General features: G+C 46.9%; 1 protein-coding gene across 3 annotated transcripts in view; it reads left to right on the top strand.

Annotated features, from left to right (window-relative positions):
- The window catches only part of LOC108936717 (F-box/WD repeat-containing protein 7-like), an 85,816-nt gene extending 70,100 nt beyond the window's left edge, over positions 1 to 15,716 (top strand). For 2 of the 3 annotated variants that reach the window (XM_029250510.1, XM_018756255.2), the window contains 10 exons: positions 551 to 633; positions 2,482 to 2,623; positions 4,299 to 4,433; positions 5,170 to 5,293; positions 5,827 to 5,963; positions 6,441 to 6,554; positions 10,762 to 10,943; positions 11,067 to 11,292; positions 12,405 to 12,615; positions 14,447 to 14,715. In XM_029250510.1, the coding sequence (XP_029106343.1) occupies positions 551 to 633; positions 2,482 to 2,623; positions 4,299 to 4,433; positions 5,170 to 5,293; positions 5,827 to 5,963; positions 6,441 to 6,554; positions 10,762 to 10,943; positions 11,067 to 11,292; positions 12,405 to 12,615; positions 14,447 to 14,715 (1,623 nt within the window). Of the gene's footprint in view, positions 1 to 550; positions 634 to 2,481; positions 2,624 to 4,298; positions 4,434 to 5,169; positions 5,294 to 5,826; positions 5,964 to 6,440; positions 6,555 to 10,761; positions 10,944 to 11,066; positions 11,293 to 12,404; positions 12,616 to 14,446 lie in introns of all 3 variants that reach the window. The other variant, XM_029250511.1, reaches the window with a different exon arrangement.
- The last annotated feature ends 9,040 nt before the right edge of the window (positions 15,717 to 24,756 follow it).

The raw sequence follows: 24,756 nt of genomic DNA, 5'->3' as shown, positions 1-24,756 counted from the left end.
ATGGTTTCATGCTGCAGGTCGCAGCTTTTTTTTTTTTTTTTTTTTTTTTTTGGGAAACACACTCATCATCATTCTCCTTCACACTGAAGAGAGTGTTGAAGTGCTCTCATTGTACTTAAACATGGTGTTGTGTATTAGTACCACATAATTACCAAGTCTTAGTGCCTACGCCCCAAATACCACCAGTGTTACGTTTGCATAAGTGGCATGTCTCACATTGTTTATATAGCTCTGCTGTGTTTACTGTTGCCAGTAAGTAGATGCTGTCTGTCAAAATGAGTGTGTTTTAGCTGAAGCGAATATACCCTAAGCCGTGGAAACTCCAGGCGCTTCTAATCCACTTTAAATGGCACATGACAGGTTTCCATCCTAACTGTTGTTTATCTAATGAAGGCCAGGAGAGTTTGGGTGCACTTACTTATTTTGTTCCCTCTGCAGTCTGGTGTCATTTTGTCCACAGTGCTGGTCATGGCTGCTCTTGCTTTGCTGCAGTCTGACCAGTCTACTGATTTTATTTTTAATTTTGAACTTCCTTCTTTTTGTTTTGCAGATGAAGAGAAAGTTGGACCATGGCCCAGAGGTCCGATCTTTCCCTTCTGGAAAAAAACCCTGCAAAGGCTCAGAGTACCCAAGGTAATCCCCCTCGACCACAGCTGCCCTTTCACCCTGATCCCCAGTGTCATCCTTCAGTGGCAACAGTGGGGAACCTAGGGCTGTTTCCTGTACTCTTTGTCGGTCTGTTGATGAAAACAGTGTGGCGTACGCAGTCAGTTGTGTATGATCAGAGGTGTGTAACAGTGTGGCATGGTGCAAATGAGCGGACACGGTGGCCTGTGTAAAAATGTTACTTGGCTTGGAGTTGCCTTACAACTGCAATTTTTGTTGGCACAAATAAATAGAAACACAATGATACTGGTGGGTGAGCAAAGCAGAAGATGCTGTCACCTGCCATTAGTATGCGTTTCACCTGAGTGGCAGAGATGAGGAGCCCATGTGTGGTGCCACCACATCCAATTTTCTGTCCTCCCTGGGTGGAGACATATTCACAGTAGGACAGTGGATCGCACAACTGCGGCCTGTGTCATTATAGCCCAGGTGGGCTGTCCTCTTCCGGGCACTAGAAGATGGACCACTTGCCTGAGGACATGCAGCACGCAATCTCGTGTGCAGCTGTCGCTTACCAGGACTCGGAGAAGATCTGCTGGCGGAGCCTTTTTCACACCCACGACCAGTACGCCATGCTGCTCCCCAAGGGTGTTGTTAGATGGAAGCTGAAGTCTGTGGTTTTGAGTTTCTGGTGTAGTGAGTTATGGGCTGAGGTATTAACACTGTTTGAAGAGCTTGTTGGTGCTGCTGGTGTGTGTGGTGCAGTAACACAGCCTGCTGGCCTTTATCTGAGATTCTCAACTGAAACTAAGTGTTAGGCTGGATCAACCTCCTTTTTTTTTTTTTTTTTTTTTTTTTTTTTTTTTTTTTTTTTTTTTTTAAAAAAAACTTTTAAACTCGTGCTTTTTCACTCACATCATTGTGGTACTATAATGGTTTCCAGGGACCTTTACTCATTTCTTTTAGGATACTGAGACCAAAGTGTTAATGAGTGAATGAATGCAGGCTCATGTTATGAATAGTAACTGAGTTAATGGCTGATTCTGACTGTAGTGCCAGGTCCCAGTGTATACTTCCCTGGTGTGTGTATGTGCGCACACTCACGTGCTGCCCTGTTGGAGAGAGCACCTCACTGACAGTGGTGGTGCTGGCTGCTCTGGCTCATCACAAGTCATTCATTATAACGAGAAGCTTTCTGCCTTTGTGCTCGAACACACTGACTTTCACGGTTGTTGCCGGGTTGAGAGGGAAAGTGCTGAACTGGGTTTTAGAGGTTTCTGCATTATAAGCGTTTACGCTTCAAATAACACCATTGAGCCCAAGGTCCGGCTTGCACTGTTGCTTATCTTTGACATTGACATCAGTTTTTGGGAAGTTTTTGTAGATCCTGCAGCTGTAGTGTGGAATGGCACATCGGCAGAACTAGCCATAGCTCCCAGCACCCAATTCTCTCCACCATGAGAGTGCTTGTTACTCTGTTTAGAATGAAAAGGTTTTGTTTTTCATTAAAATGTGTTAAATGTTCATTTGGTTCCATCAATCATTGTTCTGATGGAAAGATATTAGCAGATGGGGAGATGCTTGCTCAGAGTTCACTGGCTTCATGTCTTGTACACTCTAGTGATACCATGGCTTCAGCTTGAAGATCTCATTTACAGTGCTGCTGTAGCCACCCTGTCAGTCAGGAGTGTCTGACAGCTATCTTGCTCTTCCCAGCATGAACTAAGCTTCAAATTGTTGCCCTTTCCCCCTGCCCTTTTTAACAGTGAATTGCAATGGTTAGCTTTTTAAAATGAGGTACAGTTGAGCTCCATAAATAACTGGGTTCTTTCATAGTAATGTTTTATTGCTTCTTCCTCTCTGGTTTATCCATAGTCCAACAGGGCTTGTTCCATACCCAGCCACACCCACTACGTTTGGGGACCTGAGAGCAGCCAATGGACAGGGGCAGCAGCGGCGGCGCATCCCTTCAATCCCACCTCCTACTGGACTCCAAGAATGGCTGAGAACCTTTCAGGTGAGTGGGTAGCTCCTGTCTGACACACTGACACTGCCTGCCACATCATATTCCATATAATATAATTACATATTTTTATGTTGGTGTAGGATATTCTAGGTCATGTGACCAGATCTTCACATCTCAATATTACCTGCTTTTAACTCATCCTCTTGAGCTATTACTTGGCTAGACTTCCCAAAGTCACAGATAATGTACTGTTCATATTATATTAGACATAATAATAGGGATATCACGTATTGTTTGTGCTGAGCAGTTTTGCTGAAGTTAAGTCTCCGCAATGAGCTTTCCTTTCCTGCTCCATGAATGTAATATCGGATGTGGGGGGCGGGGTGCTGTTCGTTCTGAACAGATGTTATCACTGCCATAATCCCCTGATCCACACTGTTTGTGATTAGATGTTTGCCTTTGGCGTGTTTGTTGCTCGCTTCATAGGTCTTAATAAAAAGAGAGACTCGACCCTCATTCTCCTGAGCTTCACTTACTTGGGTCGTTCGGAGCCGTGAAACTGGCGTAGTCACTGACTGGAAAATCATGTCAGTGGAGCAGCAGCAGTGAGCCCCAACTTCTGCTTGTGCCAGTACCCTGACAGCATCACCGATTTTTAAACAGTCTGTTTTAATGGAGCAGTCCAGCAGTTCATTAATTTTGACCTTTTACATGCAGATGGCAACTGCGGTGTTTGAGTGTCTCACAGCAAACTGGGGCTCCATTGTGCTCTATTTTAGGGAGGCGTCTCTGTGCTCACCAGTGTGCAACAACGCAGTGTTTTCCCACCAGGCTAATTTCAGAACCTTCCGGTGTCGCACTATATTTAGAACACAATTTCCATGGAAATGGCAGAAAGAGACGTAACGCTTAGCTGTTTAGCAACTTCTTGTTTTCCTCTTGTTTGTGTGTGGTTGGCAAAGAAAGGCTGTTAAGAACTGACATTTCTTATTGAGCGCTCTTTATACTCTTGTACCCCAGACCCTACCACAGTCACGTGCTGTCTTCCCTTCCATTGATAATTGGGGTTTTAGGAGAATGGTTTCTTGATTCTGCTGCAGCAGGCAGTGCAGTCTGGGATTGGTTGAAGTCAGGTTGGAGGTGGCATGGCACAGTGCAGTTGCCCTGAAAACCAGGGTCCTTGCCTCCCCACCAGTGCCAATAAATGGCTTTCTGCTATTGCTCCTACAAGTTGTCATTTCATCTCGCCAAAGGCACTGATCCCATGAAATTAGCCAGGGTCTTGCTGTGTACCTTCCAGAGCACAGAGTGCCTTTCCGTGGTGTCTGCATCGCTAACAGCAGCCAGTGCTGCTTGTCTGCCCTCACGCACCTCCTATAGGTGTTCACTTTGGGAAGGCTTAGCTGAAAGGAATGCAGTTATTCTTGAACTCGACCTCCTTATGCATATCAACCAAGACTGTATTGAAAGGAATGCAGCTTTTCTCACATGAGGCCTAACTGCTTAACAATAACCCGTAACATGAGGATACAGGATCATCCTGTTGTCCTGGGATCGTCAGTACTTTCGCTCTTCAGAGATAGACGTGAGCTTGTTGCTCGTCTGCTTGTTTCATGGAACATCCACGTGAGAGTTCAGAGCGGTGCCCTTACTCAGCCACTGCTGATGTACCTGTGCTTTGGGGCAGCACCGTGGCTAATGGGCAGCATGTTACATTCCTCTGCAGAGCTGGAGCGGACCAGAGAAGCTGTTGGCACTCGATGAGCTCATCGACAGCTGCGAGCCCACGCAGGTGAAGCACATGATGCAGGTGATCGAGCCACAGTTCCAGCGTGACTTCATCTCCCTGCTGCCCAAAGAGGTGAGAAACGCCATCCACTCCATGTCCATATATCCCATGTTTGCCTCTGCCCCGCCCACAGACATGGATGATAAATGTGCTACACCTCTGCTCTTTTAGTTTAGACTGGCTGTTGGAGGTGTCAGTGACCCAAACGTTAGAAGCTGGATGTGTTCTGGCTCCTGGTAAAGATGACCAGTCCATTAGTGAGTTTATGTACCTTGACCAGCTGATCAGTGTGAGTTCAAGTCACCTGTCAGAGCAGGTTAGCAGCACCTTTTGATCAGACCCAAGATTGAGGGCAGCTGGAGATGGGGAGGTTAGGGGGGGTTCTGGAAGGTGTTTCTCCATTTCCTCACATCTTTGGCAGGAAGGGAAACCCAGGTAAACATCCTTGTGCTGCCACCCTCCACCAACAGCTTGTTCGGTATGTGTGCTGTTAGAGACAAGGCAGCACCAAGGAAGTCCCCCATCCCCTGCTGTTGACAACTTCATCTGACTCTACACACATGGCAGTGAGCTGTCAGTCAGGTGAAGCTGTATGACTTCTAACTGGGTATTAAAAATTCCTCAGCCCCCAGCTTCCTGTGAAAGCGGCCTTCTAGCCGTGGGGTTCAGCCACCCGCACATACATTATTCTGTATCATCCGCATTTGTTCATGCCAGTATTATCAATGCCACTTTCTTCAAGTATGTAGCACAGTGGTGTGGGGGTAGGACAGAGGGCTGTCCCTCAGGTTGCTGTGTCCCTCCCCAGCTGGCTCTCTACGTGCTGTCCTTCCTGGAGCCCAAGGACCTGCTGCAGGCAGCACAGACCTGTCGCTACTGGCGCATCTTAGCAGAGGACAACCTGCTGTGGAGGGAGAAATGCAGGGAGGAAGGTGAGCTGTGTGTGTACACACACACACTCTGCCCTGGGGAGAAACCCTGAAGCAAGCTCTGCATCACACCACTCACTGTGCTACATTACCATGTGTAGTGTGGTACTTTGTAAAGCATGTGCACGCATTGCACTTTGAAGCAGCTCACACCCTTTAGACCTGGTACATACGAGTTGAGCAGTTGATTGGCAGCTCATCAACAACTTGCTTTGATACTGAAACTCTCTGTGATAGTGTCATGCTGTGCGGCACATAAATGTTGCTTTTCGGTTTGTTCCCATCACAAGCTGTCTGGCCCAGTGCTATGAGCAGTATTAACAGTTAAGTAGTTTGTGGTTTAAACTTACACTGGGTGCTGTGCTCTGCCCGGTTGTCTGGCCCAGAGTCCAGGAGTTCACCCTAGCATGGTAAACTGGAGTAAAGCTCCCTTCAGGGGCCCCGTGAACAGCATGGAGACGTCTTTCTGCTGCTCGGCAGGGCCCCCGGGGCCTGGCTCGGCAGCCCATCCTGAGCTCTTCCTGCTGTGCTGTCAGGTATCGACGAGCCGCTGCATGTCAAGAGGAGGAAAGCAATCAAGCCTGGTTTCACACACAGCCCCTGGAAGAGCGCCTACATCAGGCAGCACCGCATAGACACCAACTGGCGGAGAGGAGATCTTAAACCACCAAAGGTACCCTCATCTTTTGTGTTTCTGTCTGACTCTGTTCCTGCAGCCATGGGTAGAGTTCATCAGATCTGGACTTCTTTCATGACTTATAGAAAGATCTGGGTAGTTGGCTGAAGATATTTAGCTCACACATTGAATTGCAGCCTCTGGTCCTGTCTTATAGACCAAGTTTTTAAACTACATTTCCCAACCAGGAGGAGAAGCCCCTTGTAATCTACACGTTGTCACCTGTTTCCTAGCCTTTCATTTAAGCTCCTTCCGAAGTTGCTTGGTAACATTTTTCCTGTTTTTAATTTGACAAAAATGGTTGAATGAAAGTAGTACAGGAAGCAGGCCTTGTCACACAGTGGTCTGCCTACTTCCCTGGCTCTTGGTCACCTCCACTACAGTCCTCTCCTTCCATGCTATATTCATTAGATTCTACATACCCACTACTCTAATGTTGAGTTTTTGAAATTAAAAGAAGTCCATGTCTTCTAGGTGCTGAAAGGTCATGATGACCATGTGATCACCTGCCTTCAGTTCTGCGGCAACCGCATTGTGAGCGGTTCAGATGACAATACGCTCAAAGTGTGGTCAGCGATCACAGGGAAGGTAGGAACGCCCATCTCTCTTGGCGCTGGGCTCAGCCTGCTGCACCGATAGCAGCACAGTGTCCAGTGAAGTGCTTCCTGGTTCAGGTTTACTTATCAGTGTCGATACACATGAAGGGTGATTGATCGATTTATCGTCATTGGAACATACTGAATCCTCGGCTCCTTTTAATGCAATCTGAGGCAGTTTGTTCCTTTCCACTACATGTGGTTATTTGGTTACCGCTGCTTTCCTACTGTATGGTGTAATGATATTTTTAAATGTTCTCTTTTTAAAATGGCATTTTGGCACAAGTTGTTTTTTAAACACACAGACCTTGATCTGTTCTCATAATGTGTGTAAGACCAGGGATTGGGGACAGCAGTGATGTTCATAATGCCTGTCCTGCGTGAGATGGTGGCCATTGTAAGGGCTGTTGGGTTTTATGGTCCTGCCCTCGCAGCTCCTCATGGGAAAAGGTGGCTTGTTTGCCACTAACCGGATTCTCCTTCTTATGGCCTCTCTTAAAAGGGTTGTTTTCACTGTGGTTTTGTGGAAGACCTCCCAGACAACTGTAAATCAATGTGCGTCCTGCTTCTGGATGCCATCTGCTCCAGAGCTCCTCAAATTGCTCCACTTTAGAGCCCCAGTGCAGTGTCTTTCCTTGGTGTGTTTAAAGGTGCAGAACCACAGTTGTGAACACGTTTAGTCATGAGTTAAACAATGTGTGCTTTGGAGGGTCATGATAAATGTCCAGTAATTGCCTGTCTGTAAGGGCACTGACGTGTGTGTGTGTGTGTGTGTGTGTGTGTGTGTGTGTGTGGACATCCAGCTAGACATTGTGTTGAGTCGGACGCTGTCACTCTCTTCAAGACAGTGTGGTTATTGACAAAGCCGTCTATTATCTGGTTTACAAAGAGATACTCCCCGCTGATACACACTGACACAGGACACTCTGTAGTCTTACCATGGTATTGGCTCCATTTCCCTCAGTGACACGCAACTACATCCTTTAATAATGATAACCATCGAATGCAATGATGCTAATATCTTTATATGGGGCAGCAGGTGCATGGTGTTTAAGATCATCACCTAGCAATCTGAACGTTCAAATCCCACAATCTGCTTGGTGAAGTTAATCATCCATTTTCATTAACCCCTTATCCTGACTAGATTTGTGATGGTCTTGCACCTATCTCGGAAACAATGGGTGCAGGACTACCATGGCAGGGTAATCTCTCTCTCTCTCTCTCGTTCTTCTGATGGTCTAACATTTTACATTGCCTGTGACAAAGGTGTCTACTAAACAAGGGTGAATTGCAAGAGAACGGATGCATCCAACCGATGTATTTGCCAGACCCCGTGCCCTTTCCAAGGTTGACATTACTGGGCTCACTGGCTGCTAATTTCATCATGGAGTTGCAGTAAAAGCTAAACTACGGTACAGCAGCCACATGTGGTCCTCTGGGGACAGGGGTTTGAGGCCTTCAGCTTTATACTGGTGTTCACAGCCCATCTAGAACACAAAGGTGCACTAAGCAAAACACTGGAGGAGTAGTGACCCCAGACCCAGATGGCTCTAGGGTACTTTGTAGTGTGCAACTAATATGTGTGCATGGGTGGAATTGTGCTTGGTCCACAATCAGGCAGCTCAACGTCAGCGTGTGGCTGCGATGTCGCGTATAACGACTGAAATGAGACGAAGGGTCATTGTGAGGCTGACGGTCCCTCCTGGGGTGTGCTGTCCTCACTGCAGCACAGCTGTCCTTCTCCTGCAGCTGTGGCCCACAGCCAGTAGCAGCTCAACTTATCAGCACCAGTGGGCTTCCCTCTCTCTCGTACCATTTCACCCTCTGTAATATCATGACTCTGAGTCGTGATGCTCCGTGAGACCTTCCCCTTGTAGGAATCTTGCACGCTTTGTGTGTGAGTGAGAAAGAGAGAGAGAGAGATTCACTCCTGAATACAGGCTACTCTTTCACTGTGAAGCTCTTTCGTGGAGCTGTGTTTTTGGCCCTGGCCAAAGGCCAATGGAAGCCATGCTTTGGCATACGCAGCTGCGGCAATGCTGGACGGATGCGGCGCCCCCTGTTAGGGATCGGAGAATGACTGCGAGTAAGGATTACTGTGCGATGCTGGGCTGTCCCCATTTCAAAGTGGGCCACAGTTGTAGTGGTGTTAAAGGAGATTATTGACTTCTGCTTTTGTTACATTGTTGGAAGAGAAAAGAGAATGCCATAATCTGCAGAATTACGAGACTCCGGCTGGGGTGTGTCTTCACTCAATTGCTGCCTGTTTGCCCCTTGGTTTCGGTGCACATTCCTCAGTTGACGAGAGGCTGCCACACCCTTTTGGACTCGCACCTCTAGCTGCCCGCACGCTGCAATGTAAGGCGGGACAGCGGTTTCTGACTGCCTCGGGGCTCTTTACTGAGGCACCGGCATGCTTCTCCCAAAGTGCTTCTCGTTCTTCAGTTTTGCTTCCCCACACTTGTTTTTTCTTCTTATCCAGCTTCTTTGTTTCATCTTTCATTTGTTTTTAATATGCTTCAAATAATTTGGCACCACCATGAAAAGCGAAGGGAGAGCTGTTCGCACCTGGAGTGGCACTCAGTGTATGAGTTTCTGCAGTTCTTTGTAATGTTTGTGGAATGACAGGTGTGTAAGCGTCCCTCCCAGTTTCCTCAGTGTTTACCGTATCCTGGGAAACCAGACGTTGCTCCAGCAGTGCATTTGCCACAATGTTTTGTTTCAAACTGTTCAGAACTGTGAAATGTTTGAGTCAGTTTCACCAATTTCTCTGTTAATCGCAGTTCTGTAGGTTTCTGCAAAGTGTGATTTCCCCCTTGGCACTGTGTTGGAAATCCACCCTTTGCCTTTTCTTCCGTAAAAGTGTCAATTTCAGAGTAACAGCTGAATCCTGCAGCAGAAAGCAGCCATAACCATTCCTCATTAGTGTGTACTGCATGTCATTTGGAAAAGGACTTGGCTGTTATTTCTAATTACCTATTAATTTGTATAAAAAGGCTGGTATGTGTGCGTGTGGTTTTACTTGCAGCACCTCTCGCTGGCGCTCCTAAACACACCCTCATCACGGAGTCCTGTGACACCATATTCACTCTGCTTGGTGTGCCCTGCATCATCCCATCAATACACACCTGCCACATTTCACTTAGTCTCTTGTACTGCTTGTACTATATGGTACAAGAACATCCAGACTATTCTTGCACCTCCTAATGCGCAGTTGCATTGCATATTTACATGTGCTCTGATGGGACTGCTGCATACCTCATATACAGCATATGTACTGTTACTATGTGCAATGTAATGGGGCCCTTTGCCTGTACATTTTTGTCTGTTCGAGCAGCTGGTTACACTTCCAACTGGGTCAGTTTATCTGTGTCAGTTTCCAGCAGAGTAGTGATAAACAAAATATCCCTCTTCGTCGTGATCCTGCCCTCAGTATTCCACTTAACAAAGCCTTTTGGTAATAGGCTTTTCTGTAAATCTGATTGAATAGAATCTGTGTGGGGAAGTGAATGAACTGCTTATAGTTGTATACAAAGGGCCAGCAGGTGGCATAGTGGTTAGAGCTGCTGCCTGGCACTGGAAAGCTTCTGTAGTACCCTTTATCAAGGTACTTATTCTGGACTGATACAATAAAAATTACTCTGCTTTATAAATGGGTGAATTGCTGTAAGCAGCTCTGGAGAAGAGTGTCAGATTAATAACGGGGAGGCCTGAGGGACACTGGTGTCTCTTGGTGCTCTGTGGACAGAGCAGCCACTCTGTTAGCCCTCAAGATGAGCGCGACTCATGCAGATTTATTGGGACAATTTTGTTCTTGCAAAATGGGTTGCCATTATCAAGCTATTATAGTCATTAAATGTATCTATTAAATATTTCCCCAATGTAGCAAATGCCCAATTATCCTTCCAAAATTAGATTTTAAGAATTCTTTCAGTCAAAATCAGGCCCATTTTTATTATTTTTAATTTAGTTGTGGGGAAAGGAATCAGGAGCTATGATGCATCCATTGCTCAATTTTTGGCCACAGGAATGTTAAATACTCAGACTGAGTCCGACGCGCCATGTTTTAGTGGAATGTGACCGTTTTGGTACTTGTGCCAATGCATTGAGTAGCGTGACCCTGGCTCAGGTGTGATACCTGCAGGACCTTGAGGAGATAATCACGGAACCCTGCGGCTCCTTCACTGTCCTCCCTACAGTGCCTGCGGACACTGGTGGGTCACACAGGAGGCGTCTGGTCCTCCCAGATGAGGGATAACGTGGTCATCAGCGGCTCCACAGACCGTACGCTCAAGGTGTGGAATGCTGAGACAGGCGAGTGCATTCATACGCTATACGGCCACACGTCCACAGTGCGCTGCATGCATCTCCACGAGAAAAGGTGAGCATGTCACTGTAATAAGCCATCACTTTTTACCTGTTGCATAAGGTGTTTGCCTCATCGTTCAGGATTGGTATCATTTGGTTGGCCTTACGGTGGTGTTTAACATGACCTGCTTGTCAGGGTGGTGAGCGGCTCTCGGGATGCCACGCTGAGGGTGTGGGACATTGAGTCGGGCCAGTGTCTGCATGTCCTCATGGGCCATGTGGCGGCTGTGCGTTGCGTCCAGTATGACGGCCGCCGGGTGGTCAGCGGTGCCTACGACTTCATGGTGAAGGTGTGGGACCCTGAAACAGAGACCTGCCTACACACGCTTCAGGGACATACCAACAGGGTGTACTCGCTCCAGGTGAGTGACAAGGTGGCGCTTTTTCAGCTAGGTATCTCACGTCTGCAGTCCAGTTCCTGTTCATCCAGGGCTACGGAATCCCAGTGAACCCGATGTGTGCAGGTGAACCTCACCATTCACACTGCTACTGACCATTTTTCTCAATAGTAAGGTTACAATTCAGAGAGCAACAGGAATGCCGGGGGGGAACAATAACACAAAAAGCTTGAAATGGGGGCACAAGATTGTAGAGCTTTAGTTACTGGAGGATTAATCTGATAGTGATACACACATGCATATGGGTGTCATTCTGAAATACTTAAAATGAGTCTTGTACAGTTTACTCTTATAGATATGGAACTTTGCCACCAAGGTGAAATTGATGAAATAGTATTACATTTATTCATTTCAGTAATGCCTTTCTCCAAAGCAACTTACAGTAATTTACCCATTTATACAGCTGAGTAATGTTACTGGAGGTAATCTTTTTTAGGGTGGTAATCTTGCTAAAGGGTGCATCAGCTGGAGGTGGGTGTCGAACCTGCAACCTTTGAGTCCAAATTCAGCTGTTCTCACCACTACGCTACCAGCTGTCTCTCAGTGTTAGTTTTTCCTCCTTTTTCTTAAAATAGCATTTACCTTGATGAAATTTATGGATGAGTTTATAGGGTTTTTTAACTTGTAAATAAAGTAAATACTTAAGTGTCCCCTTGCGGAATATTTTCAACAAACCCATTGCATCATATAAGGACTAACAGTACCTCTGTGGAAACAGAATTTGACTACTGTTCAAATGGAGGGTGAGAAACTCTCCTTAGATGTTACAACATCACAGGGAAATGAACACACGGGGCACTTGGCGTATGTTCTGTAAGTGTATGTTCTCCTCCCAGACTGATACCCAGTTTAACAGTGACTTGTTCAGCTCTGAGTTATTCTGCAAATCCAGGTGGACCTTCTGTTCTCTAAGAATTTGTAGGCAGTAAAGTTGGTTCAGTTGTGGCGGTGAGGTGAGTGTGATGTGTGTTAGTGGTGCGATGAAAGAACAACCACCTGGACCTCCATGGCCACCTGTCCCAAGTACTTCCTTTTGGCACTTTCAGCAGCCCCAAAATGTTCCTCCATCCCCACAGTTTGATGGCGTGCACGTGGTTAGCGGGTCACTGGACACGTCGATCCGTGTGTGGGACGTGGACACAGGGAACTGCATCCATACGCTGACGGGCCACCAGTCACTCACCAGTGGGATGGAGCTCAAAGACAACACTCTGGTGTCCGGCAATGCTGACTCCACTGTCAAGATCTGGGACATCAAGACGGGCCAGTGCCTGCAGACGCTGCAAGGTAAGATGTAGAGAGGGACAATGTCCCTTGTGAGGGAAGTATAGTTATTGTTTTAGTCTTTCAGATTAGCAAGAACTGGAGCTCAGGTGACCTGATCTCACTTAAGTGTCACAAGCAAAGCTGGGTCACCTATATGGGGTCACACTGGGCTCACAGGTGAAAGGATTTATTTTTTTAATTTTTACACTATCATTGTCTAACATATCTGAAATGATTCTAAAAACCAAATTATTTCAGACTAGAACGAAATAGTAGTGTCCTGTAGTGTGTTTTGTGTGTGTCCAGGGTGTACCCTGCATCCTGCCCTATGATTCCGAGATATGCTTCGGACCAACAGGATCCTGCTCCAGGCATGGTTATTGAAAATGGTTGGGTGATGATTGAGTGCATTTGTCACCTTAGTTGTATATCAGCTGTTGTATAACTCACCTGTGCGTTGCTTGCCCTGCACTATTTACGTGACGCACTTGGAAAGGCAGATTGACTCAAGTATTGGTGGTTGGAGCTACGTATGACACTTCTTTACACACACAGCCATGAGAGAGAGTGAGAGAAGGAGGTATGAAGAATTTGCAACATTTTGGGGAGGGGAATACATTTCAGACATCGTTCACTCCACGTTCCAGTCAAACTTTTATAAGACCATGTATTTTTTTCATAGGAAGGAGGAGCCTTAAATGAATTTGGCTGACAGAGCAGCTGCTATTCATATAGTCTCCTTAACAGGAGTCTTTTTACTGCTTCTGGGGAAGAGCTCTGTGGCCACTGTAGGGGGGCACTGACTCACCACAACAGTGGAGGAGTGTTAGTGAGGCATGGGTGGTGTTCGTGTGCCGGACAGCAACGAATAAGATGAGACCCCCACCTTTCATTTGTCTGGGACGCCTCAGCAGATTCTCACTATTGAGTTGCTGTCCCTCAGTACAGTTTAAGTGAGTTTGTGGTGTCAAAAAGATGCAAATTTTGCAAATCTGCCTGATCCTCTATTCCGACCATAGAAATGAATATTAGAAGTGATGGAAGAGGATTTTTGACTTAAGTTCTCCATGGCAATTACAAGCAGGGAAATGCTGAATGCTAAAGAGATTAATCTCTGACAAGCGATTTACTCATTGAAATGGAAATTGTTGTCCTGTCAGATTATGTTAACCAAAAGAATCCTCGACTGTTTGTGTGTGCGTTTGTATGCGGGTGTGTGCTGCGTTTGGCAGTAATTCGTGTGGTTGTTCTGCTGAATGAGGATCCTGTGAATCGTGCATCACTCATGGGGGCGGGGGGGTCTGGAGCACAACGCTTTTCACACTTTGTGTCATCTTGAACATTAATTTTACATTACTTTGCTGTTACAATGAATTTCTCAAAACGTGTCTTCGGTGCATTTGCAGAATAATGGCAAGAGCCACGTTTAGCCAGTATTAGTGGATTTTATTCAAGTATGCATGGCCCCATAGTTGGAATGAAGTGAAGTTTTTCTTACCGCTAAGTGTGCACTGACCATCATTTTGCTTTATTGGTTACGTTTCTAGCATAAAGACCAATGAGTGGCATTGTAATTAAATGGGATGCTAAAAATCAGGTGTGCCTGTATTCACACAGCTAACTTTTATTACCTCTCTCAGGTTAAAGTTAGGGGGCATTTTCTTTTTCATACTTGTTACTGTACATTTCATCATGTTTCATACCAATGAATACTGATGGTGCTTATCTCTCAAGCTCCAGTGTACAGTATTAAATCACTTAAATGATGTCTGTAGCAGTCCATTTCTATCAGTGCTGGAGTGTGTGTGTGTGCGCGCGCCCCCCTCAACATGTCCTGGTTTCCCTCTTGCAGGTCCCCATAAACACCAGAGTGCTGTGACATGCCTGCAGTTCAACAAGAACTTCGTCATCACCAGCTCGGACGATGGCACCGTCAAGCTGTGGGACCTGAAGACAGGCGAATTCATCCGCAACCTGGTGACACTGGAAAGCGGTGGGAGTGGCGGCGTCGTGTGGCGGATTCGTGCCTCTAACACAAAGTTGGTGTGTGCTGTGGGCAGCCGCAATGGGACAGAGGAAACCAAGCTGCTTGTGCTGGACTTCGACGTGGACATGAAATGAAAGCCAGGGGGTGGGCGGCGGGGGGGTGACGGAACGCCCCATGCTGCCCCCACCCCACCCCCAGCAGGGGGGCACAGCTGGCCGTGGGAGCTCCTCAGTTACTCGGTCAGGGAGCGTAGAGTGGCTTTGTCTGTTCGTGCCTGGACCAGCCTTCAGGATGAGCTCGTGAACAAGCCCACCGCTTAATGGAGTCACTTGTTGAATAAATATGTTGAAAAGGATTGTCATGAAACGGTAAATAGTGTATAAAAAAAGTAGAATGTTTTACGACGGACTAAAGCTAGTTCCTGCGGGAAAGTACTACAAGACAAGGCCAATAATCCCATAGTTTCAAACCAGGGAGCAACTGCCTCACACCTTTTTGTCTGTCTTCATTTTTTTTATTTGTCTTTTGTTTCCTGGTTTGAATGCTACATATAGAAATGCATACTGTGAAACTTTACTCTGCCTCCGTGAGCTCTGCAGATGGCCACAAGCAGTCACAGTATTAACCCGTCTCTCTTGTCTGTCCGCTCGCTCTGTGTTTTTGTTCAAGTTCCCAGTCCAGTTTTGGCTCTTCTCTGTGGGGAATCGGGTTGATTCCCTCTGTCCCGAGAGCATGGCTCTATGGGTAGCGGTGCTCTGGCGGTGCTCTGCAGGGGGTCCCCAAACACGGGTGGGAACTGAGCTCCATCCTAGTGCTGCGTTCCCAGTGGGCAAACTGGATTTATGCTGCTAAAAAGAATGGAAAAGGTGGAACTTTTTTTTTTTTTTTTTTTTTTTTTTTTTAAAATGAATTGCTGTGACGTTTTAGTCCCAGACTAAATTTTCAAATCTACTCTAGTTTGGACTTTTTAAGGTAAGGAACATTGAAAAAAGAAATTACCTTTTAGCCACTGAAACTTGAGCCAAGTGTGCCTCTAAGAGGCTGAAAGCAGGATGGTTAGAATGGGGGTTTACCTGCGGCAAAGGTGGCTGTGTGTGTGTGTGTGTGTGTGTGTGTGTGTGTGTGTGTGGGGGGGGGGGGGACATACTGTAAACACATTCCTTGGGATGATGCTCTTTTCACCTGTTTCGTTGACAAATTTTACACACTTGAGCATTGTGGGGGGCATGAATAAGAAATAAAAAGAACCAGTCTAAATTCATGTTGAAATGTGCTGTAGTGAAATACATTTATTGTGTCATCATGTGTAAAACAATGGTGCAGCGAGTGTGTGAGTGTGAGACAAAGTGACTGGTGTGGGACAGATGCAGGACAGTGCCAGTGCTGTGAACTGACTGGGATGCGAACGGGACAGAAACAGCACCTCATTGAGCAGAACTGTGAAAGCGGTGTAGCACTGAACGTTAAACAATCACTCGCTCTCCTCCTGTTGTTTCCCCTTAATTTATGAGCTGGTCTGAAAAAATCAGATGTTACAGGTTCTTTTACAGTTCGTGTAACTGCCTGACATTAACAGACAGGAAGAACTTCAAAGGGATTGTGTCCATTGTTTGATTCACTTAGAATTTTTATTTTCTTAAGTGCAATAAAATGTTTTTGTTTTCCATTTCAAGTATTTCAGTTATCTGTGTTCATTGATACTGTTAACTAGTGTTTAGTCAGCACCGACACCTGTCCTACCAGACTTGGTGTTAGGTGCACTGAACAGCTTCCTACCCATCAATACAGCACAGAGCGCCCTACCCACCCCACCCCCAAGAACACTCACACTAAGGGAAATTTAGTCTCATCAGTCCATTGGAAATATGTGTTTGGACAGTGGGAGGAAACCAGATCACCTGGTGGATGCTGCAGATTCTCTACCACCTCCTCTGCTGCTCAGATCCATTTGAGCTGTAGGTGCTTCTGCCAGGCTCAGCGACGGTCATTCGGCCATCCCAATAGCTTCTGCTCTTGGTGGCTGAAGTGCAGCAGGTATGAAGATCGCCTCCTGCTGGCAGCCTTCCTACAGCGACTAGAGGACTGTTGTTACTGAGCATCGGTGAGTGGTCTCTCGCAACGAGAAGTTCCCTTTAAACAGTGTTTTGCTCCCTTAAAGGTCATCGGATGCTGGGAAACGTTTTCTTCCTCCCAGTTTAGCTGTGGTCAGTTGTGAGAGAGCTGGACTTAAGCCCAGTCTGTGCGTGTATGTTAAGGCTCAGCACATGCTACAAATCAAGACACTCTGCTGTACCAGTGCAACTGATGTCCTGACCAAGGAATTCCCCAGTGGTCAAAGTTACAACCAGAAACTGTTCCACTGAAAAAGTTGGTGAAACAAGTAGGTGATGGTTGTACTTCTGCCAAAGTGTCTCGAGTTACTTCTAAAGAATGAACACAGCTGAGGACTGAGTTGCTAGTATAGTTTTAGAAGCTGGGTAGGTCATGATCTAGCAGTGATGGTATGTGCTTTATTAGCAAGGATCTTCGAAATATGAGAAAACTGAAAGGAATTTCAAAAAAGCAAACATGCAAGAGGGCTCATAAATATGCTGGCTGTCAGTTTAACCACTGTCCAGTGCAGGTCAATGTGGTTCAGAGTCTGTCCAGGAAGCATAGGAACACCCTGGATGGGGTACTAGTCTGTTGCATCTTTCTCTCTCTCTCACACATACACACATTGCACTGACAATGCAATGTGTGTATGTGAGAGAGAGCAAGTACAGTGCCATGTTTCAAAACTCCTTGTGAGGTAGGCTGGTGTGTGCTGTCACACTGAGTCACCTTCTCCCTCTCCAATCAAGATGCTCCAAGGGTTAAAGTTGCACAGTACCTGCCCGGGTGTATGTTTACCTCTGTCGGTCCTTCACTTTGGACACCTGACAGTGCAAATTTCAAGGCAAGCCAGTTAATTTTATCTGGTCCACTTAATGCGATGCCTCCCCAAGAGAGCTGGTGTTTGGAGACCTGTCTCATACACTTGGAGGCATTGGGTGGTTCAGTGGGTAGAGCCATTGCCTTGTTCCCAAAGGCCCTAGGTTCAAATCCTTGCTCCTGTTGTAGTACCCTTGAGCAAGGTACTTACTCTCCATTTATGCAGTAAAAACTACCCAGCTGTAGAAATGTGTAAATCAGTGTAACAGTACACAAACCTCATATGGTGAGCCTCCTTGGACCAATGAAGAAAGTTATAGTCCATGTCTTTAACCGCTGTGCAATCTGCAGTTTCTGCTCCACTTACTGGAGGGCTAAGCTGCTCTGTCCTTGAGCAGCAGACTGTTGCCTTTCATGGTCAACTTAATTATTTGAATTATTATAGAACAATATTTCTAAGAAGCTGTCAAGGAAGCAGATCTGAAAGGTATCAAATTGGCCCTTTTATAAAATGTGTCTGGGTCTCCTCTCCAGTGCAGAGCCTCCTATCACATCTGATGGATTGCTTTGGAATGGAGGACGACTGGCTATCAGCATGTCTTTGGGAGCTCCGACTCATTTACATTCCCCCGAGGTACGCGGGGGCACCTCCCCTCGAGCTCTCGAATGCCAGGCGTGGCTAATCACGGGCATGGACCCAGCTCCAGCCTTGCCGCTGACTGGCGAGGAAAGAGGCTGCTGCGGGCACTGTTCGCACCCTGGCATTTCAGCTGCGGGCAGAGTTCCCCACGGCAGCGCCAGGCTATCAGAGTCCAGGGTCACGGTGGCCCAGTTTAGGATAATCCCACAGGGTTCCCCCAATGGGAACAAAGGCAGTGATGGGGGGTGGACGGTTCAGGCTGCCCAATGTCTGTCTTCTCTCACAGTTCTCTTTAAGGTGGCGCTGGCATCAGCACTCTGTTTACAGCCTCTGTGTTCCCTTCTCCAAGCGATCTGCATCCTTCAAGCGCAAGTAGGTCCAACATCTGCTGAAAGGCGTCTTTTTGCCCTCAGCTTTGGACTGAGTAATATTCAAATTAGCCTGAGCTCATTCTGAGTGCTGCCTCTTCAATCCTCTTCAAGTTCTTGTACTAGAAAGAGCCCCAGTTGCAAATGGAACATATAATGGGCATCACAGGGGTTTAGTGGGTAGCACTGGTGCCTCACAAGCCCCCCAGTCTGTGGGTTCGAGTCTTGCTCATTCTACGTGTTCTTCCTTTGTTTGCAACAGTTTCCCATGTATCCGTCTGCTAAACGAATGTGTCGATCTCATAGGTGTTTGATGTACTGGGCACTCTTCGGGCACAGAACAATGGGAGCTCCATCTGTTGGGGGTAGCGCACCACACTGCAGCCACAAACCAGGTCCCAGGGTGCACTGTCTCCATGTCCACATTGCAGGCATGGAGCCTCTCCTTATTTACACTACCTGCACCCCAAGCTCAGTGATGTGTTTGCAGTGTAATGCTTCTCAGGGTACCCCCCAGAGGTCATCCCAGCTCATATCGCTTTGTCCCGCAGACTGTGACGGACGCCACCGCTGGGTCAAATCACTGCTGTCCAGGGTCAGTCCTGCGGTTCGGCACCAGTGTGGTACTATGGCAGTGGACGGAGCCATCTGCTCTGCGCCGGGCACTGCTAGGACACACAGGCTTAGCGAAGGTGCAGCAGGAGCCGAGCCACCTGGCCCACACCTAAAGGACGCTCCGAGGGCCTGTGTGTGTGTGTGTGTGTGTGTGTGTGTGTGTGTGTGTGTGCGCGCGCGTTTGAGCATGCTCAGAGCACGTAGCACTGCAGACGGAGCTGCAGTGACTCTTCCTTGGGTTGCTTGTGAGTAACAATTCACGCAGTACCGTATTAACTCTGTTTTGCTTCCACTTACAATTCATTGCATATTTATCTTTAGAGCTGTTACTGTCACAATGGATAAGTGTGACAGTTGGCATCTTGTGGCACCTGCTTTGCATCCGTCATATTGCGGTGCGGTACCCTGGTAGCAGTGTGTGTCCCAGCTGTCCTCACTTCTTCTTTTATTCTGATTCACATAAGTGAAGAGGAAATGCTTGTTTCACCACAAAAAACAGCAGCAGTTGACATGGCTCGTCACTGCTTCTGGCACGGAGTGCCTGTAATACGAAGGAACAGAAATACGTGAAGTGTCTAAGAATCGATACATTCAGCGAAGATACACAGCAGACCCATGGAGACCTGGCGCTCGGGCCCCTCTCCCACGCATTCCTTCCTGCACGCTCTTCTCTCAGTGATGTAAGTGTGGATTCGCTAATGTTTAACTGCTGCTTTGAGTCATCGTCTGTGATGAGTGACTCCAGAATTCTTCCCGCTGTCCGCTGAGACATCAGCCTGCTGAAACCCATCTTAAGTTGGGTGCTTATTGCAAATCTTGACATCTAAAATTGCACGTTTGCTGCAGTGCTAACTTGCAGTCCTCAACATGCAAACGTATATTTCATGTAGCACAGCGTTATGAACAGATGACATTTGCAGTGATGTTTCTCACACTGTCGGTGTCTGAGTCCGTAGTGTGTGTCCCGGGCTCCAGCGGGGCCAGTTGCTGCGTAGAGGCACCAGGGAGTGCTGGATCCACCCACAGCTTGGAGCGTGATGAACGACATGAAGCTGCTATGACATGACAGCCCGAACACGGCCGTCTCTTCTCTTGACGCAGGTGAGTGGCAGACGTTTGTGCCGCAGACACCAGCAAGCCTCTTGTGCACCTGGCAACATTGAGAGGCTTTGTCTCCTTCCTCCTCCTAAAAACCGCACCTACACGCACACACTGTCTGAACCGCTTGTCCCATAGGGGGTCGCGGGGAGCCGGAGCCTAACCCGGCAACACAGGGCGAAGGGCTGAAGGGGGAGGGGAAACACCCAGGATGGGGCACCAGTTCGTTGCAAGGCACCCCAAGCGGGACCCGAACCCCAGACCCACTGGAGAGCAGGACCCGGTCCAACCCACTGTGCCCTCCTCCTGGGGGGGGAAAAAAAAAAAGTCCCACTCTTAACCCAGGATTACCCACAATCCATTTATTCAACAGACTTGTAACTGTGACTCGGGTCGGGGGAACGTCTTTCGGACTCTTAACCTTCAGCTGGTATGGTGACGCTCTCAGTGACGTGGACCGCTGTCCCATGCTAGCAGCACAACTAGTTGTAATAACTAGTATTTACAGAGCACTGATCACGTGTGTTGTAGTAAGTAAAGACAACTGACTGAGCGGTACTGATGGGTAACTAGTAGTCGGTGAACCGCAATCACGGATGAACTGCTTTCCAAATGTCTTGTTCCACCACTGTGAGATTAGTATCTGCTCTGTATTTCTTAGAATTCGCAATTTTTTGGGAAGCAGGTTTCCCTAGAGTGGAGGGGTGTGTGTGTGTGTGTGTGTGTGTGTGGTTGTCACCAGCCTTAGGTGTCAACAATTAGTTCGGTTTCACCAAACAAAGTATCCAGGAGCTGCAGCAGCTCTGGGGGCGAGGATTTTATGAGCAGATTTGAATGAGCCTCCGCACTGCTGCTCTCAGGTGCCTCACTGTGGCATTTCCCCCCGAGGAAGAAAAGCGCCGTGGGCGTGTGTCGGGGTCCTGCCTCGGCTCGGGCTCCGGGCCCCGCGACTCCAGGCTTGTTATAGAACACCAGCCCTGGAGCGGTTTCACAAACCATATCCCAGATAGGTCTGGAGATGGAAAATAAATATATGTAAGAATACTGCCAGCGAGGTGAAAAGTTGCTATACAGACACACACACACACACACACACACACGCACGTTGAATTAGCAGTGTGCGGTTAAACAGGCTGACACAGCCCAGTTTTGCCAGGAGCTGATTTCATGCAGCGCTGAAGGCGGGTGGTCACCCATAAAGCCCAGCGGATTCGTCGGCGCACGCGTTATTTGCTCGGCAGACCCACTAACGTTGGGAGCATTTATAGAGCGTCCCTCAGTGCAGCCAGGCGTGACACATTTACACGGCTGCAATTCTCAGCTGCTGTTACATTTTGCTGTCTAATCCTCTATCGTACAATGCTGTAACTTTTCATTGTTTTTTGGTATGTTTTGAATAATATACATGTTTTAATTTTCTATGATGTTTATTAAAAACACACTAGTTGAGTGCTCTCCACTGAGCAGTGCACCACTCCTCAACTGAGATTTACATTTATAATATTTGTTCATTAAGGTAACACTTTCCTCTAAAGCAGCTTACAGTTTTATGCTGTTTATCATTATTTACCCATTTATACAGTTGGGTGGTTGTACTGGAGAAATTTAAGATAAGTACCTTGTGCGAGGGTACTATAGCCAAAGGGAGGAATCGAACCTGCAACCTTTGGGTCCAAAGCCAGTAGCACTAACCACTACACTGTCAGCTGTTCCATAGAAGCCGCTCCCCAAGAGGTGAACCAGTCTTATTTCCAGCTGGCTTCCGAACGGAGGTTTAATGGTCTTTGACCAAAGAATCAGACGGAAAATTAAAAATATGAACGTGGGGGTGTTAAAACAAGCTTTGTTCTGCATCCCTGTATCGTATCGCTGCCGGTTTGCCGGGTATTAAAAAACAATACACGTAACATCATGAACGAAAATTAAGCAAACCTAATTTTGCAGGAGGGAGAAATGATGTTTTCTAAGATTTGTCAGTTGAGTGTCTGTTGTGTAAATTATGCGGAGACCACAGGTTCCGTTATGGTCACGGTGCCTTCAGTGTAAAAATACGGTATTTAATGTCTCTGTGTGCTATTTGCCTCTTGTACCGCAGGCGCAAACTTTGCTTGTGCCCAGAGGAGATCTTTCTGCTGCTGAGAGCTGGAAATTAACTTCTGGCAGGCTGTCACTTCAGCGCAAGAGAGTGATGCTGCTCGATGCCGCTGGCCGTCAACGGCCCGTCAAGTCCGTCTGCGTCCGTCTATTTACCCGCACCTCTTCTTTAGAGCGCAAAGAGCCGGTTGGACACGGAGCCAGAAGGGAAGGACAACATAACTGGGCTACAGGAGAAGAAAGTGCACATGCAGGGCAGGAACGCGTTTCCCTTTGACGTGAACAGATTGTTACGGAATTATGCGCTGACCTGTTCCGCGGTGCCGTACTGGACAAAGAAACAAACACGGTGGACCGGTCACAATGGCCCAAACGCTGTGCATGCGTTGAAATGAACCAATGATAAAGGATACCATTCTATACCCCCTACTGAATCCCACACTGTACTACAGTGGCCTTCTCAAAAGGAAACTTCAGCCCAAAAGCATTCGTGCGGTGAGAAATCATAAATAAGATACAAATGAGCATAAAAACTAAATCTAAAAAAATTGACGGTTTTCTGAGAGAAATGTAGTGTTGACCTGGACTGCAGAGCTCAAAAACAAGAAAACTAGGATAACCGGTACGTATTTTATAACGATGTTCTCTCGGAAAGAAGGCGTGCGGTGAGACAAAGTGCATCGTGGAGCGGAGTGAAAAGAGCAGCATCTCCCAGCGCGGTGAAACCCCTTCGCTGCCCTACTCCGTAATTATAATTATAACCCCGCTGTTGGAAAACAGTCTGACGGAGAGAACCTTCCTTTTGGCACACAATGTCTTGTGCGCAGGTCACTTTGGAAAACGTAAGAGAGGGCGAATTATCGCCCAGTAACACGTTTCTCGTTAAACTGAGGCTGGTTTGATTTGCGTATTTCGTATTGGGTTTTAAATAAGTAACAGGCGGTTTGGAGTGAAATCTTCATTTTTGTCTCTCGTGTGTGTATTCTTACACCCCAGCACACACGTGCCTACGTGCGGCAGATGTTAGCTCCGTACACGAAGGTTAGTGATACATCTCGTACATTTGGCTTGAGATTTCTAACCTTCTGGCCAACTATATCCGGTATAGTTCATAACTAAATTTCTACTGAGTGAGCAGTAATGCAGTACGTGGCTCTGGTATTACTGTGAGAAAAGTTAGAAATAAGTGCATTTCTTTGTTCAGGTCCTTTTGTTATATTCCTATTGGCAGGGTGTTTAATTTTTTTTATTATTATTATTTAAAAAAAAACTTGTCGTTCCACAGTAAACATGGTGAAATAGAGCCCAGTCATGTTAGTGATGTGAACTTCAATGTAAAAGCACATCTCTACATCAAGTTCCTTCTTCCACTTCAAAAACTTTTGATGAAGGCTTTATGAAAGCAGCAAAGAATTAAGAAATTATAAAGGGTAGTTAATTCATAATTAAATCACACCATTAACAAGCATGCTTAAACATTTATTATGTCATCTAACTCTGATCCCCAGTATTTCCTCTTCATCTGATTAATACGCTTAGAATTCATACGGTGCTCACAATGGAATATTACAGAAGGAGCCAATACTATCGGCAACACTTTGAAGGAGGCGGTTAATCTTATATTATTTTAGCTTACGCTATTTTTTTTATCTCCAGCAAACAGATGCTGCCCGCAAACTTTCAACGCATGATTTTTACAGATAAATTATCCATGTTTTTCCGGGAGAACCGGCATTTTCGTTTTCGGAAATGAGATCTGTCTGTGGCCTTCGCGGAGAGACGTTTTCTCCCCCCCCCCCCCCCCTTCCCTCATCCTCCCCCCTCCGTCGCGTTTTTACATTAACGGTTATTTTTTGCTCTGTCGCCATAATTGGAGCTCGAGCTGAGTGCTGTGGGCTGCGGCAGCTCCTTCTCCCCAGGCCGTTTCTCAGTCCTAATAAGACACTGCATGTCACTTCATTTTTTACCCCGTGTCATTATCTTGAAAGATTTACCCGTTGTCACGACGAAAATGTCAACCGAGTTACTTTTTTTTTTTGCACCTCTGTTTTCTGGTAAGGGGGGGGAACCTGCACTTGGTTGAAGTTTTTTCTGAGTTACTACAGTATTTGCTGGCAGATTAGCAAGTAAAACTTTGTAATTCATGCCCAGAGCTCTAATTATTCTATACTGATGCTTGCATAATTTCAAATTAAGGGAGAGGTGTGAAACGTGTCCGTTTGCTGCGTCGGCCTCGTTCTTTATTCGGCCTCCTCCATTCATGCCTTCGTTCATTCAGTCAATCATTCGCCCCCGAACTGAAATCGGCTCGTCTCCCATCTGGACGTGTTGCTTTTCCTTCGGCTGCGTTTGGTGAACGGTGCGATGCCGAGAGCGGGAACGCGCTCGCTTCCGTTTTAACTTGGCCGGGGCCTCCGCTGTCTTCCTCCGTCTCCCCCGGCCAAGAA

Source organism: Scleropages formosus, chromosome 3 (assembly GCF_900964775.1).
Source record: "Scleropages formosus chromosome 3, fSclFor1.1, whole genome shotgun sequence".
Taxonomy (NCBI): domain Eukaryota; kingdom Metazoa; phylum Chordata; class Actinopteri; order Osteoglossiformes; family Osteoglossidae; genus Scleropages; species Scleropages formosus.
The sequence above is the reverse complement of the archived record's forward strand: the minus strand, read 5'-3'. Positions and strand labels throughout refer to the sequence as shown.